Source organism: Bubalus bubalis, chromosome 10, assembly GCF_019923935.1.
Source record: "Bubalus bubalis isolate 160015118507 breed Murrah chromosome 10, NDDB_SH_1, whole genome shotgun sequence".
Lineage (NCBI taxonomy): Eukaryota > Metazoa > Chordata > Mammalia > Artiodactyla > Bovidae > Bubalus > Bubalus bubalis.
In genome coordinates this window covers 15,626,624-15,639,093 of record NC_059166.1, presented here as the reverse complement: position 1 = coordinate 15,639,093, position 12,470 = coordinate 15,626,624, and the positions used below count along the sequence as shown (strand labels likewise).

Sequence of the window (12,470 nt, the reverse complement as noted above, 5' to 3'; positions counted from 1 at the left end):
TAAGTCCTGGGTGTATTTGTGCAAGAATGACTAGCTTTGTAAGCTTTACAGGCTTGCACCCATGCTTTCCAGCCTGTTGTTATAAGGGGATGTTGAAACATTTTGTTTGGAAGGAAATGTTTAAATCTGTTTTAAGGAAATGTTTCTTTCAAATTGTGCAAAAGGAGTAAAAATGTGGCCTTTGAAAAGTTCTGTTAAGCCTGTGGGAGGAAAGCTCTGCTGAGGAAAGAGAGTTTGGAATAGTGACCTTATCTGTTCCTTAAAAAATGGCAATTCAGAAGCAATGGAGGGAGCCAAAAAGTAAAAACAGATTTGGATTGGAAGTATTCATAAAACCTCCCTCTCTCTCTCATCTTTAACCACCTTCTCCTAGCACACCTCTCTCTCACACACACACACTTGATAAAGGCAGGAGATAGCATGAGAAAATGGGTTGGATTGGAGAATCAAGTCTTCTGAGATTCAGTTACTTAAAATCTATCTATTGAGAAAATGGGTTGGATTGGAGAATCAAGTCTTCTGAGATGCACTTAAAATCTATCTATAAACCTGAGTAGAAATTAATAACTAGGCTCTAACTTAGTGGCTCTGAGTTGAGTGAGCCTAAGGATTTCTTCCTTGGAGTTGTTAAAAAAAAAAAAAAAATTCCCAGCAGCAACCTGGTTCTGATTGTGGAACACAGGAATCACTCATTGTGAAAGCCTGAGGACCCTATTTGGGAAAACTGCTCTTAAGGGGTAGACAACCATTAAAAATAAATGAATATGGTTGATTTTTGTCAAAAATTTAGAAGTAATACCACCTGGTATATGTAAGATGAGTAGAGTTGAAAAGGTCTTTTTGGGTTTGCATGGAAGAGACAGTTTATTTTAAACAGTGAAGATACTGCTTTGTATTTAAATGAAGCACTTTATGTGGACGCAGCTTGCACTTTAAGCTTCGGACATGTTCCTTAACCAAGGGTTCCGAGGGGGATGCTGGGGCTTTGAGTCATTCTTCATTTAATCTCAGGGTCTTACGTGGGTTTTTACCCAGATGTGCTAGCACTTAACTCTCATAGCTTGAGGTTGGTTAACTCCGTTAACCCTCACAGCAGCCCTGTGAGGTAGCGCTACTGTTACAGCCATTTTACAAGTGAGAGAGGCCCAGACAGGCTCCGTGATTCGCCCAGCATGATGCTGCTGCTAGGTGGTGTGGCCTGAGGACTCAGACCCAGGTGAGTCTTAACCACCGAGCTTCTGTGACAGAAATTTGGTGCCATTTTTGAGGAGTGCTTCCAGAGCCACTGATGAATATTATCAATATTTTTTAGGCTCTCAATATTCTAGTATAATCTCATGGACATTTTGTTCTGAGAGAAGCTGTGATCTTCAAAAACTATTTTGCTTGTATTAAACCTAAAATAATTTAAAAACTCCTAATAACTTAGGTTGAAGCTTTTATCATAAATTTAAATACTTGAAAAGATATAATTTCTGACATGAATATTGATATTTAAAAAATACTATTATAAGTCATATAATAAATAATATAGATTATAACATCAATCTTTAATGTTTTAGTGGAATTTAATACCATAATGATGTCCATCATGATCCATTTAAACAGAAGTGATTAAATGTTCCTTTTTCTTGAAAGACTGTATTTGTGTTATACTTCCCCCACAAAATGTTATCCTAATAAATTTTTATGTTTGAAGGTTTTGTTATCTCGTTTTTTGTAACTGTGTATAAATTGAAGTGTTAAATTTTAATTTGCCATGGCCATAATGCACTAAATGTTTGTGCTCTCTTTGTTGTTAACTAAAATTTTATTACACACTTGACCCAAATTGTACACATGGATACTTAAGGGAAAGTTTTTATTGAAAGTGTCCTCTTAATGGGGGATGGAGGGATGGATAACATGGTTTCCATTAAAGAAAGTTCTGTTGACCAGTATTCCAAATTGTCCTTGTTTGGCTTTTTCTTTTTTTTTTCAGCGTAATCATGGTTTATGTAAAAAAATGACATAGGGCAATCATAAACAGTTTCTACATTCTCTCTTTTCTTCCCAGTGTCTGTCTGTCTCTATGGTTACATTGAAATGGAAATGAATCTCTATAAGACTTTACATTTGAAACAAACCATTTTAATATTTTGCATTTCGATTGAAACAAAGAGTATAGAGATAACCCAATCAATGTTTTTTCAAAAACACCTTGTTTGGCTTTCTAAAGAATTTTTAAATGCAGGTTGATGATGGTGGTTTAATCACTTAAGTCCTGTCCAGACTCCTGCAACACCATGGACTGTAGCCCACCAGGCTCCTCTGTCCATGGCATTTCCTAGGCAAGAATACTGGAGTGGGTTGCCATCTCCTTATTTAGGGGATCTTTCCTGACCCAGGATCGAACCCACTTCTCCTGCATCGCAGGTGGATTCTTTACTGCTGAGCCACTAGGGAAGTCCTTAAATGCAGGTTAAATATACGTAAAGATTTTAAAATATAGTGGATCAAACTAAAATGAAGAGGGGTGAGATGCCTTCTGTACATTGTGAGATGGGAAAATGGAAAGCAGGCTCAATAAACTCCTTAGAGGTGTAAGCATAGGTGCAACATTTTTATGAATGTACTTATGTGTGGAACCTGATCTAGAAAGCAGTTCTTGAACTATCTATGTCCATGTTGCTTGGAAAGTCCTTGGGTGCCCCTGGCATAGGCACTTAGTGGTACTCAAGACTGATACCTGCAGTGCCCTGAGACACACCAGGATAGGCAACTCTACACTATTCCAGCAAATATTACTCATCAGTGAGGGTCAGATACATGTGTATTCTCTTGCATACTGTGTAGCAGTTAAGCCCTAAAGTGAGAGTGTCCCAATTTAGAATAGTAATACTCTGGATATGTATATAACATGAAAAAAAAACATTAAATTCATGTGATGGAGAGGGTAGTAGGGCAGGTGGGAATATGCATAAACATAAGCTGAAGATAAAAAGGACTTTATCAGTTCAAGATAGCATATAAATATTAAAATCTTTGTACCTGGTATTTTAAATTCCCCTAAAGAGTGAGAAAAAGTTCCTCTGTGGGAAGGATATTTTGACTAACTTGGTAGTGAAAGGATGGAAAGTATGGATTAATAAAAGGAAAGTGCCAGTGAGCAGACTCATTATGCTACATAAAAACAGGATGGAAAGTTAATTTCTGCCATTAAAGCCTATCTTCTGTATTTCAGAACTGGAGTTTTTGTTACGTTTTCTTAGGGCCAAGATTGGGACTCCTTGGGGTAGGTTAGGAGTAATGCCCAAATTTACCAAGATTATCCAAAGCTCTTTAAAATACATAAAATGAACATCCTTTCAAATTATCAGTGTTATAGACCCAGATGCTGGGTTCTTCATAGTTTTTATTCAAGCAGCAATACTAGAAACTGAAAAAGATCATTGTAACAATTCCTTGATTTAAGAAAAAAAATAGCTATTAAAAGATATCTCAGCAGATGAATACTTAATGTTTGATTGTAGAACTCGAGTATCTCTTGCAACGATACTTTTCCTTTGGTCATCACTTAATCAGAAAAAATACTCGTCCCAGTTCAAACAGTACCTTACAAGTAAAAAGAAGTATTATGACAAATCGCTGGTACAGACTTAAGATGACTTTTCTGATTGTGATTAATGAGAAACGCTCCTGGAATAAGAACAACTTTGTCTATCCCACTGGGCAGCTGCACATCTGAGGCATAAGCACTTGCTGCTGGGCTGTATGTTACACATTTACATCGAGAACTCTAAATGCCTTCTCAGAATGAGGGAGTTTACTGGCAATCCAGTGGTTACAATTTGGCACTTTGACTGCCGTGGCCTGTTTTCAGTCCCTGGTCAGGGAACTAAGATCCCACAAGCCACGCAGCACAGCCAGATAAAATGTGGAACTTTTCCAAAAATAATACTTAAATGCATTTTCAACATATTACCACAGTCACTTGCAACTTGCCTCATTTGCAAACAGACTTTAAGTATTTAGGACAAAGGCATGTTCTTTCCTGCTATTATCTTCTGTCAAGTTGCTTTCAAGAAAGTTTTAACTTACCTCTATGGTAATAAGGATGACAATCATCCATTCCAGGCGGAGTGCCCTCTTCTCTGTCAGGTGATTCCGCATCAGATCTGTTAGCTCCATGCAGTGCTGAAGCTTTTCATTCATGACCTGCAGCAGTAAAAATCTCAGAAAGTACCCTGTGTATTTAAACGAACTCACTGAAGATAACAGTTGCCTGCTTCAGATTTCCGAGTTTCAAATAGGTATGCGGTGAGAAATCATCCCTTCGATTCTGGCTCCTCAGCTCTCTCCAAAGGCAACCTGCCAGTGCTACCTGTCTCCTTTCTGTGAATCCACCAGGACATTTTGTAATGCACAGATGTGACTGCAAAAAATAGTTGGCATACCAAAGCTCTTATATTCGAAGATTTTGATGGAAGATCTAAAAGTTTTTGAGTCCTAGTTTTTCATCACTGCCCTTGGTAAATTTTAATCAGTTAATAAAAGAAAACTTGAAATATGATTCTTGTAGTATGGCCTGAGGATGGCAAAAACAATGATTACCATCTACAATATTAAAACTGTTCTAAGTCCCACTGTCAAAAATTCCCGAACGCAAAACTTGACCTGCTACACATCACCGCTAGATGGCACTGCTCTTAACGCTTAACTGCAGACGCTCTAGGTTCTGCCTTCTGATACCCTACAGGCTGGTTGAGGGTCACAGAAAACAGACTCTTGGATTAAAGCCTTGAATGTGACCGCTGACAAGGTATACTTCCTTAATCTAGCTCACTTTCCTTTGGAAATTACAGAGCCTGGAAGACAAATTTTAAAAAATAGTTTTTGGATTCCACTTGATAATTTCTGAGTTACATATGCCGAGAGTGCAGGTATGGTCGGTGGAAATTCGAGACAAATCACAGATGCATGTCTGGGTTGACTGAAATGTGCTAGTGCACCGTATTTACCACGATTTTGCACAGAACATTAAACCGTGAGAGTGAACCCCAGAGTAGGAAATGGCAACCCACTCCGGTATTCTTGCCTGCAAAATTCCATGGAAAGAAGCCTGGTGAGCTACAGTCCATGGGGTCACAAAGAAGAGGACGTGACAGCGCTGACAGGGAACACCTGGAGCCACACTGGTAACACGCGCTTGCCCACTCCTCCAGACTCCCTGGGCTCCCCGCAGTTGCCCCTTTGTATAAATGTTTAGAACAGTGCCGCCTCCTTCCTCTTCCTATTGCTACTGGCGGCCTGATCTTGGTCTATAAATATGCTCAGCCTTAAGCTTGCTTCTCTTTTCAAAATGCTGACCCAACTTCTTCTATTTTCCTTCAACTCTGACTAAAGACATTTTCTTCCTCCACTTCCTCAGCACCCAGTTTAGCCCTTAGAAGTTGTAGATATTACCTCAACTCCCCTGAAACTTTCAGATGTCTCATGAGTAACTTTAACACCCTTTCTTGGTTAGATTACAAGACCTCAATTAACTCAAAGTGTTTGACAACACCTGGAAACATGCTTCCTTTTGGCTTTTTTCCTCTAGGGACCAAATTCTGCCTCCGACAATCTTCTTTTCTGAGACTTCTCTTGGACCTCCCCTTGAATGTGGATGACAGTTCCCAGAGTCCTGATCTTGTCCCTCCTGCCTTCCAGCTCTGCACTCTGCATGATCGTGCCCAGATGGTCTGTGGAGATGTCTCCTGGACTTGGGTCGTTTCCATCCCACCATCACTGCTTCTGTGATACACATTAGCCAACTGCATTCAAGTCAAAGACTTAGAAATTCTGTTTATTTCAGAAGGAAATCCTATCATTGCCAAAAAAAACGGAAAATCTGCATGATGTGAAATGGTGTTGGCTGCACAAAGTTGGGCCTGATGCTTGGGAAGTGTGAGCTTACACATCAGAAGGCCAGTCAAGAGACATGAAAGCCAAACTAGAGTGTTTCTCTTCAACATGGAACACAAGTGTTACTTGCTTCCATGCTTACATGTTATTTCAGGCTCCACATGTTACCTAAGTTCATCTCTTATACAAGTGTATGTATCCCACATTTTAAGAAAGACTGATTTAAGAAAAACTTTTTTGATAAGTCTCAAATATACAAGTCTCAATTTCTCCTCTGTCTGAATTTCTTGCTTTACTGTTATTTATTTCTTTGGATGTTCGAGACAAACATCTTTATTAAAGATATCACCAAAATTTTGGCAAACATTTCAAAACCTATTTGTAAACACAATGCTTCCCTTTTAAACTGCTCCGCCCGAATTTCTGTCTATAAAACACCATCTTATTGGTTTCCTTCTTGGGTCTTAAATTTAGCATTTCTCAAACTACAGTTTTTTTAAAAGCAGCATTAACTCTTTTCATTTTGACCACACTAGGTCTTTGTGGCAGCACTCAGACTTGCTTCAGTTTCAGCGTGCACATAGCCTTCTCTTGTTGGCAGAACACAGGCTCAGCTGCTGTACTGTGTGGGCTTACTTGCCCTGCAACATGTAGGATCTTAGCTCCCCGACCAGGAATCAAACCTGTGCCCCCTGCAGAGGAAGCTCAGTCTTAACCACTGGACCTCTAGGGAAGTCCTTTAGCTTCTAAAGAAAAATTAAAGTGGACTTCCGGGGACCACTGGTAATATGGGTAGGATGGTTTGTCCCCTCAAATTCATGCTGAAGCCCTAACCTCCAATGTGATGGTATCCAGAGATGAGGTCTTTGGGGGTGGTGATTAAGTTTCAGTTCAGTTCAGTCGCTCAGTCGTGTCTGACTCTCTGCGATCCCATGAATTGCAGCATGCCAGGCCTCCCTGTCCATCACCAACTCCTGGAGTTCACTCAAACTCAGGTCCGTTGAGTCGGTGATGCCATCCAGCCATCTCATCCTCTGTCGTCCCCTTTTCCTCCTGCCCCCAATCCCTCCCAGCATCAGAGTCTTTTCCAATGAGTCAACTCTTCGCATGAGGTGGCCAAAGTACTGGAGTTTCAGCTTTAGCATCATTCCTTCCAAAGAAATCCCAGGGCTGATCTCCTTCAGAATGGACTGGTTGGATCTCCTTGCAGTCCAAGGGATGTGATTAAGTTTAGATGGAGTTTAAATTAACATCCTTGTCAGAAGAGGCAGACACACTAGGATGTGCTCTCTCCTTGCCTCGAGGAACTACACTGGGAAGGTGGGAAGGGGGTTCTTACCAGGAACCAAACCTATATGACCTGGTGTGTGAACTGCTGCCCCCAAGAAAGTGTGTTAGTCGCTCAGTCATGTCCAACTCTGCAACCCCAATGACTGTAGCCCTCCAGGCTCTTCTGTCCACGGGATTCTCCAGGCAAGAACACTGGAGTGGGTTGCTATTCCCTTCTCCAGGGGATCTTCCCGACCCAGGGATCGAACTTGGGTCTCCCTCATTGCAGGCAGATTATTTACCGTCTGAGCCACCAGGGAAGCTCCCAAGGAATGCGAACAAAGTACTGCAGAAGCAGAGAGGCAGGTGGTGCCAAATTTAAACATATTTTTATTTTTATTCCTCAGGACACTACCCGAATTATTTTCCACTTGTTTACAGCACTGATTAAGTGCAATGCATACATTCTCCTGGGTACTTGGTTAAGGATTCAGAAATCAGCATTATAGCTGCATAGAGCTCACATAAATTTTTTTTTCTTAAAAATACCACAGAATGGACATGTTCCAGGACTCTTCCAGTAGTGGGACTGAAGGGACCCTGCCCACCTGCTCCTGGACTGCAGAGTCGACTTCCCTACAGTGGGCATGGAGGAAGCCTACCCACTCAGAGGAGTACCGTCCCTGGTGATCCCTGGTGCCCTCTTAGGATATCCACTCCGGCTGCTTGGTGAAGATGCAGAGGCAGTTTCTCCAGGGTTTCCCTTCCTACTTGGCTCTGTGATCTTCTTCCAGCTAGCTGATTTGTCACTTCACATCTACATTCATGATTGATTCTGTGTTGACATTTCTCATCTTCCGCTGTGACTTTCATGTTGAATGTAGTGCTCATCCCAAGTTCCTAAAAGACATTCCTGTCTTTCTGCTTCTCCTCCTCTGGGCTACACACGCAGGATGCTTCCTGCTCAAACCACGTTCATTGTTAGTGACTGATCCTAGGCTCTTTTCCCATACTCCTGTCCACGAGGGACATGCGAAGGACACCGCAGGCATCAATATCAAAGGATGCCAAGATGTGAGGAAGGAAACAGAATGAAGGGCTGGGAGTAGGATGTCTGAGTTCATACTAGCCACGCAGCTGGTTTATCTTTGTTATTGCTCAGCAACTGTTACTGACCCAACTCAGCACTACAGGCTGCTTATCAGAAAAGGTCTACATTTGCTTGGTGGCAATAATCTGTACACTTCGTCCCAACAGTCAGGGTTCCACCAAACATCTTCATTCCAAGAGGACAAGGGGAGACATCTAAGAGCTGTAACTCTTGAGCACTTTCAAGTTCGTCCCCAGTAAGTACCGCTGCTCAGCAAGGTTGATGCTTTTGTTTAATGTCATTAAAGAATTCTCAAAAGAGGCTTTCTTTCCAAATTTTCCTTTAGGCATAATTTACATACAATAAAGTGCCCTTGTCTCCATTCTAAGCATATACAGTTTGAAGACTTCTGACAGATATATAACCATAGAAGTACTGAAGTGACATTTCCATCACCCAAATGCCTGTGCCCCTTTGAAATCTACGGCTCCAGGGAACCACTAATCTATTTTCTGTAACTACAGGTTGGTCTTTCTAGAATTTCCTATAAATATAGTAGCATGTATTCTGTTGTGTCTAGATTCTTCTCGCTCAGCATAATGATCCTGATATTCATCCATGCTGTTGCATGGATCGGTAATTGCTTTTTACTGCTGAGTGGTATTCCACCGTATGGCTATCCCGCAGTTTCTTTATCCATTCACCTATTAGTGGCCATTTCATTGTTTTCAGTTTTTGGCTATTATGACTAAAACTGCTATGAAGATGCAGGTACAAATCAATGTGAGCATATATGTCTTCATTTCTCGTGAATAAATACTCAGGATCGAATCGTTGGATCATACAGTTAACACGATTAAATTTCTGAGGAAATGCCAGGCTGTTCTGGAGAGCGGTTGTACCAATGTATATGCTCACAAGTCACGTATGAAACTTCCATTTGCTCCACATCCCTCCTGACACGTGGGATTGGCAGTCTTTTAATTTTAGCCGTTCTACTGCGTGTGTGGTGACAGCCGCTGCACGTTTCATCTGCACTTTCCCTGACGCACAGTAACACTGAGCATCTTCTCACGTTCGTTTGAACACTCACATATTTTGTGAGATGTCAGTTCACATCTTTTTGCCCATTTAAAAACCCGAGTTGTCTTTTCAAGCGGAAAGAATTCTGGACAAGTCTTTTGTCAGGTTATATATTGAGAATATTTCCTTCCAACCTGTGGGAGGAAATATTCTCAATATATTTGTGATCTGCCGTTTCATATTATTTTTTAATTAAAAAATGTTTATTTATATGGCTGCACCCGGACTTAGCTGGGGCATGTGGGATTATCAGTCTTCACAGAGGCAAGAGGGATTTCAGCTGCAGCATGCAGACTCTAGTTGTAGCATGTGGAATCGAGTTCCTTGACCAGGGATCCAACCCAGACCCCCTGCATGGGCAGCATGGAGTCTTAGCCACTGGACCACCAGGGAAGTCCCTGCCCTTTCATATTCTAAAGAGTGTCTTTCAAAGACCAGTAGTTTTAGATTTGATGAAGTTCAACTTATCAAATTCTTTCTGTAAGGTTCATGATTTTTTTTTTTTTTTTTTGGTCCTAACAGATCTTTGCCTTCCCCAAGGTCATGAGGCCTTTTTCCCTATATTTTCGTTCTGAGCTTTTATAATTTTACCTTTTATATTTAAAGGACTCTAATTCATTTAGAAATGGTGTAAAGACAAGACTAGGGCTCATTTTTTTTTTTTTAACATACGGCTATCCAATTGTTCTAGCACCATTTGTTGAAAAGATTAGAAAAAAAGAGAAGAGAGCCTCAAAGACTCACTGGAGTATAACTAAAGATCTGAGATTATCAGAGACAGAGCAGATTTCTCAAACCATGAAGGCCAGAAGAAAGTGGGACAGTAATTTTTAGGTGTTGAAAGAAAAGAATTGTCACTTGGAATCCTTCAACCAGGGAAAAAAAGATCCTTCAGGAATGAAGGGGAAGTCTAGGTATTCTCAGATGAAGAAAAACTAGAGAGACTATGCTTTCGCAGACTTACCCTGAAAGAATGGCTAAAGAATGTTCTTGAATTAGAAAGCAAACAACAGAAAAAGAAATCTTAGAACATCATTGAAGAAAAAAAAAGAACAAAGGAAAGAATAAAATATGAGTAAATATGAGAGAATTTCCTTCTCCTCTTGAGTCTTCTGAATTATGCTGATGGTCGAAGCAAAAACTAAAACATTGATGAAGTTCTCAAAGTGGAGAGTAGAGGGATATACATGTACAGTTTCCCTACAGGATTTAATCTGGCGAAATGTTGAAAAGAGTGGATTGTGATAAAGGTACGCATAATGGATTACCTAGAGCAACCACCAAATACCTATGCAGAGAGACATACTAAAAAATGATACAGATGAATCAAAATGGAACCCCCTCCAAATGTCTAGGTAGCTCATAGGAAGGCAGGGGTTGATACAGACAATGACTTGGAGGGATCTCAAGGGTGTTACACTCATTGAAAAAAGCCCATCTTAAAAGACACACGGTACGGTTCTATTTATATAACAATCCCAAAATGACAAAATTACAGAGCTGGGGAATAGATTAGTCACTGCCCAGGGTTAGGGACGGTGGGGGAGAGATGGTGGTGTTACTATAAGGAGGCAAGGCAGTTCTTTGTGGTCACAGGACAGACCTGTATCCAGACCTTGTGGTCACCTGGATCTACACGTGATTAAATGTCGCAGGACTACGCGCGCACACGATACCAACGTCCAGTGTGTTTTCTACTCTCTCCGGCTGTGGGGCTTACCTCCGTCATGACCACCTCCACCCACGTCCCTCATTGCATCAGCTGCCTCTCTCCTCAACTTTGCTCCCATGCTTCTAAATGCTCTTATGACAGTTCTAACTGGCTGTTCTCTTGCTATTGTGCTCTCCACATACCTCAAACGTGGCTCCTCCTCCTCCCCCCAACCTTTCTACGTCTGCCATCTTTCTACCTGTTGCCCACAGCAAACACCAGTCATCCTTACTTGACTCTCTCCCTGGCCTCCCCATACCGACCACTTCATCTGTCTTAAAGGATTCTTTTAAAAGTTTCATTCTTATTCTCGCTGTTGCCAGTAAAGTTCTGGACCTCACAAACTCTTGCTTGAAACTTGATGAGAAACTTCCTACTGGACTACTAGGCCTCCAGACTCTCACCAGTCTTACTGAGCCTCTAGAGTAAAATTCAGAATATCCTCTGACGTGAAAGCTGAAAACTGTACACAGGACGAGAGCAGGAAATCTAGAGATCTGTCTAGAAGTCAAAAGAGACACTTCTCCAAAAGCAGTTTACGTAATTAAAAAATTCTCTTCACACTGTCATACAACTTAGAGGTGACGTTGTGTCTTTCTCTCTCAATAGAAGTGCAAAATACATACCTTAACTCTACGAGTAATGCTGAGGAACCGACAAGTTTTATCATAAAGTTCTTCCAGATTTTCTCTGTCCCAGTAGAAATCAGGAGTGATCAAGAAGTCTGAACTCAAGTTTATACGGTGTCTTAAAAAAAGAAAAATCATAACTTTTAATTTGTATCTTGAATTAAAAAATCATGGTCTCTATTTTCTTTCTTTTTTGGAGATATTTATTCATTGATTGTAGTTAATTTACAATGTTGTTAGTTTCAAGGGTACAGCAAAGTGATTCAATTATACATACACAGATACATATATCTCTCTCTATATATATATTCTCTTTCAGTTCTTTTCCATTATAGGTTATTACAAGATATTGAGTACAGTTCCTATGCTACACAGTAGGAGCTTGCTGTTTACCTATTTTATATACAGCAGTGTGCATATGTTAATCCCAAACTCCTAATTTATCTCCCCCATCCCCACTGGTAACCACAAGTTTGTTTTCTGTGTCTGTGAATTTATTTCTGTTTTGTAAATATGTTTAATTTATTTGTATGGCATTTTATAAAAACAGTTTTGAATGCTGATTCTTTTAATACTTCTGAGAAACATGTAAACAAAAAAATTTCCAATTAATTCAATATTTACACTGACAGTTATGAAGCAGATAAAAGAAAACCCAATGTAAAAAAATCTGAAGCTTCTTTTCTCATTCAAGTTTGTTACACATGCACGCATGGGTGTGTGTGGATAGGTATTCATATGACTACTGGTTTCCTCAGTATCCTTCCAGTGTTTGATCAAACACTGGATAAGCAAATTCTCT

The 12,470-nt window shown here is 40.4% G+C and overlaps 1 protein-coding gene across 9 annotated transcripts in view; it reads right to left on the bottom strand.

Moving 5' to 3' along the window:
- Positions 1–3,355: 3,355 nt before the first annotated feature.
- The window catches only part of RMND1 (required for meiotic nuclear division 1 homolog), a 34,825-nt gene continuing 25,710 nt past the window's right edge, over positions 3,356–12,470 (bottom strand). For 7 of the 9 annotated variants that reach the window (XM_044924092.1, XM_006080206.3, XM_044924090.1 and 4 more), the window contains 3 exons: positions 11,666–11,786; positions 4,081–4,197; positions 3,356–3,594 (listed from right to left, as the gene is read on the bottom strand). In XM_044924092.1, coding sequence (XP_044780027.1) covers positions 3,553–3,594; positions 4,081–4,197; positions 11,666–11,786 — 280 coding nt within the window. In that variant the 3' untranslated portion in view covers positions 3,356–3,552. Of the gene's footprint in view, positions 3,595–4,080; positions 4,198–11,663; positions 11,787–12,470 lie in introns of those variants that run through there. The other 2 variants (XM_025294360.2, XM_025294361.2) reach the window with 2 other exon arrangements.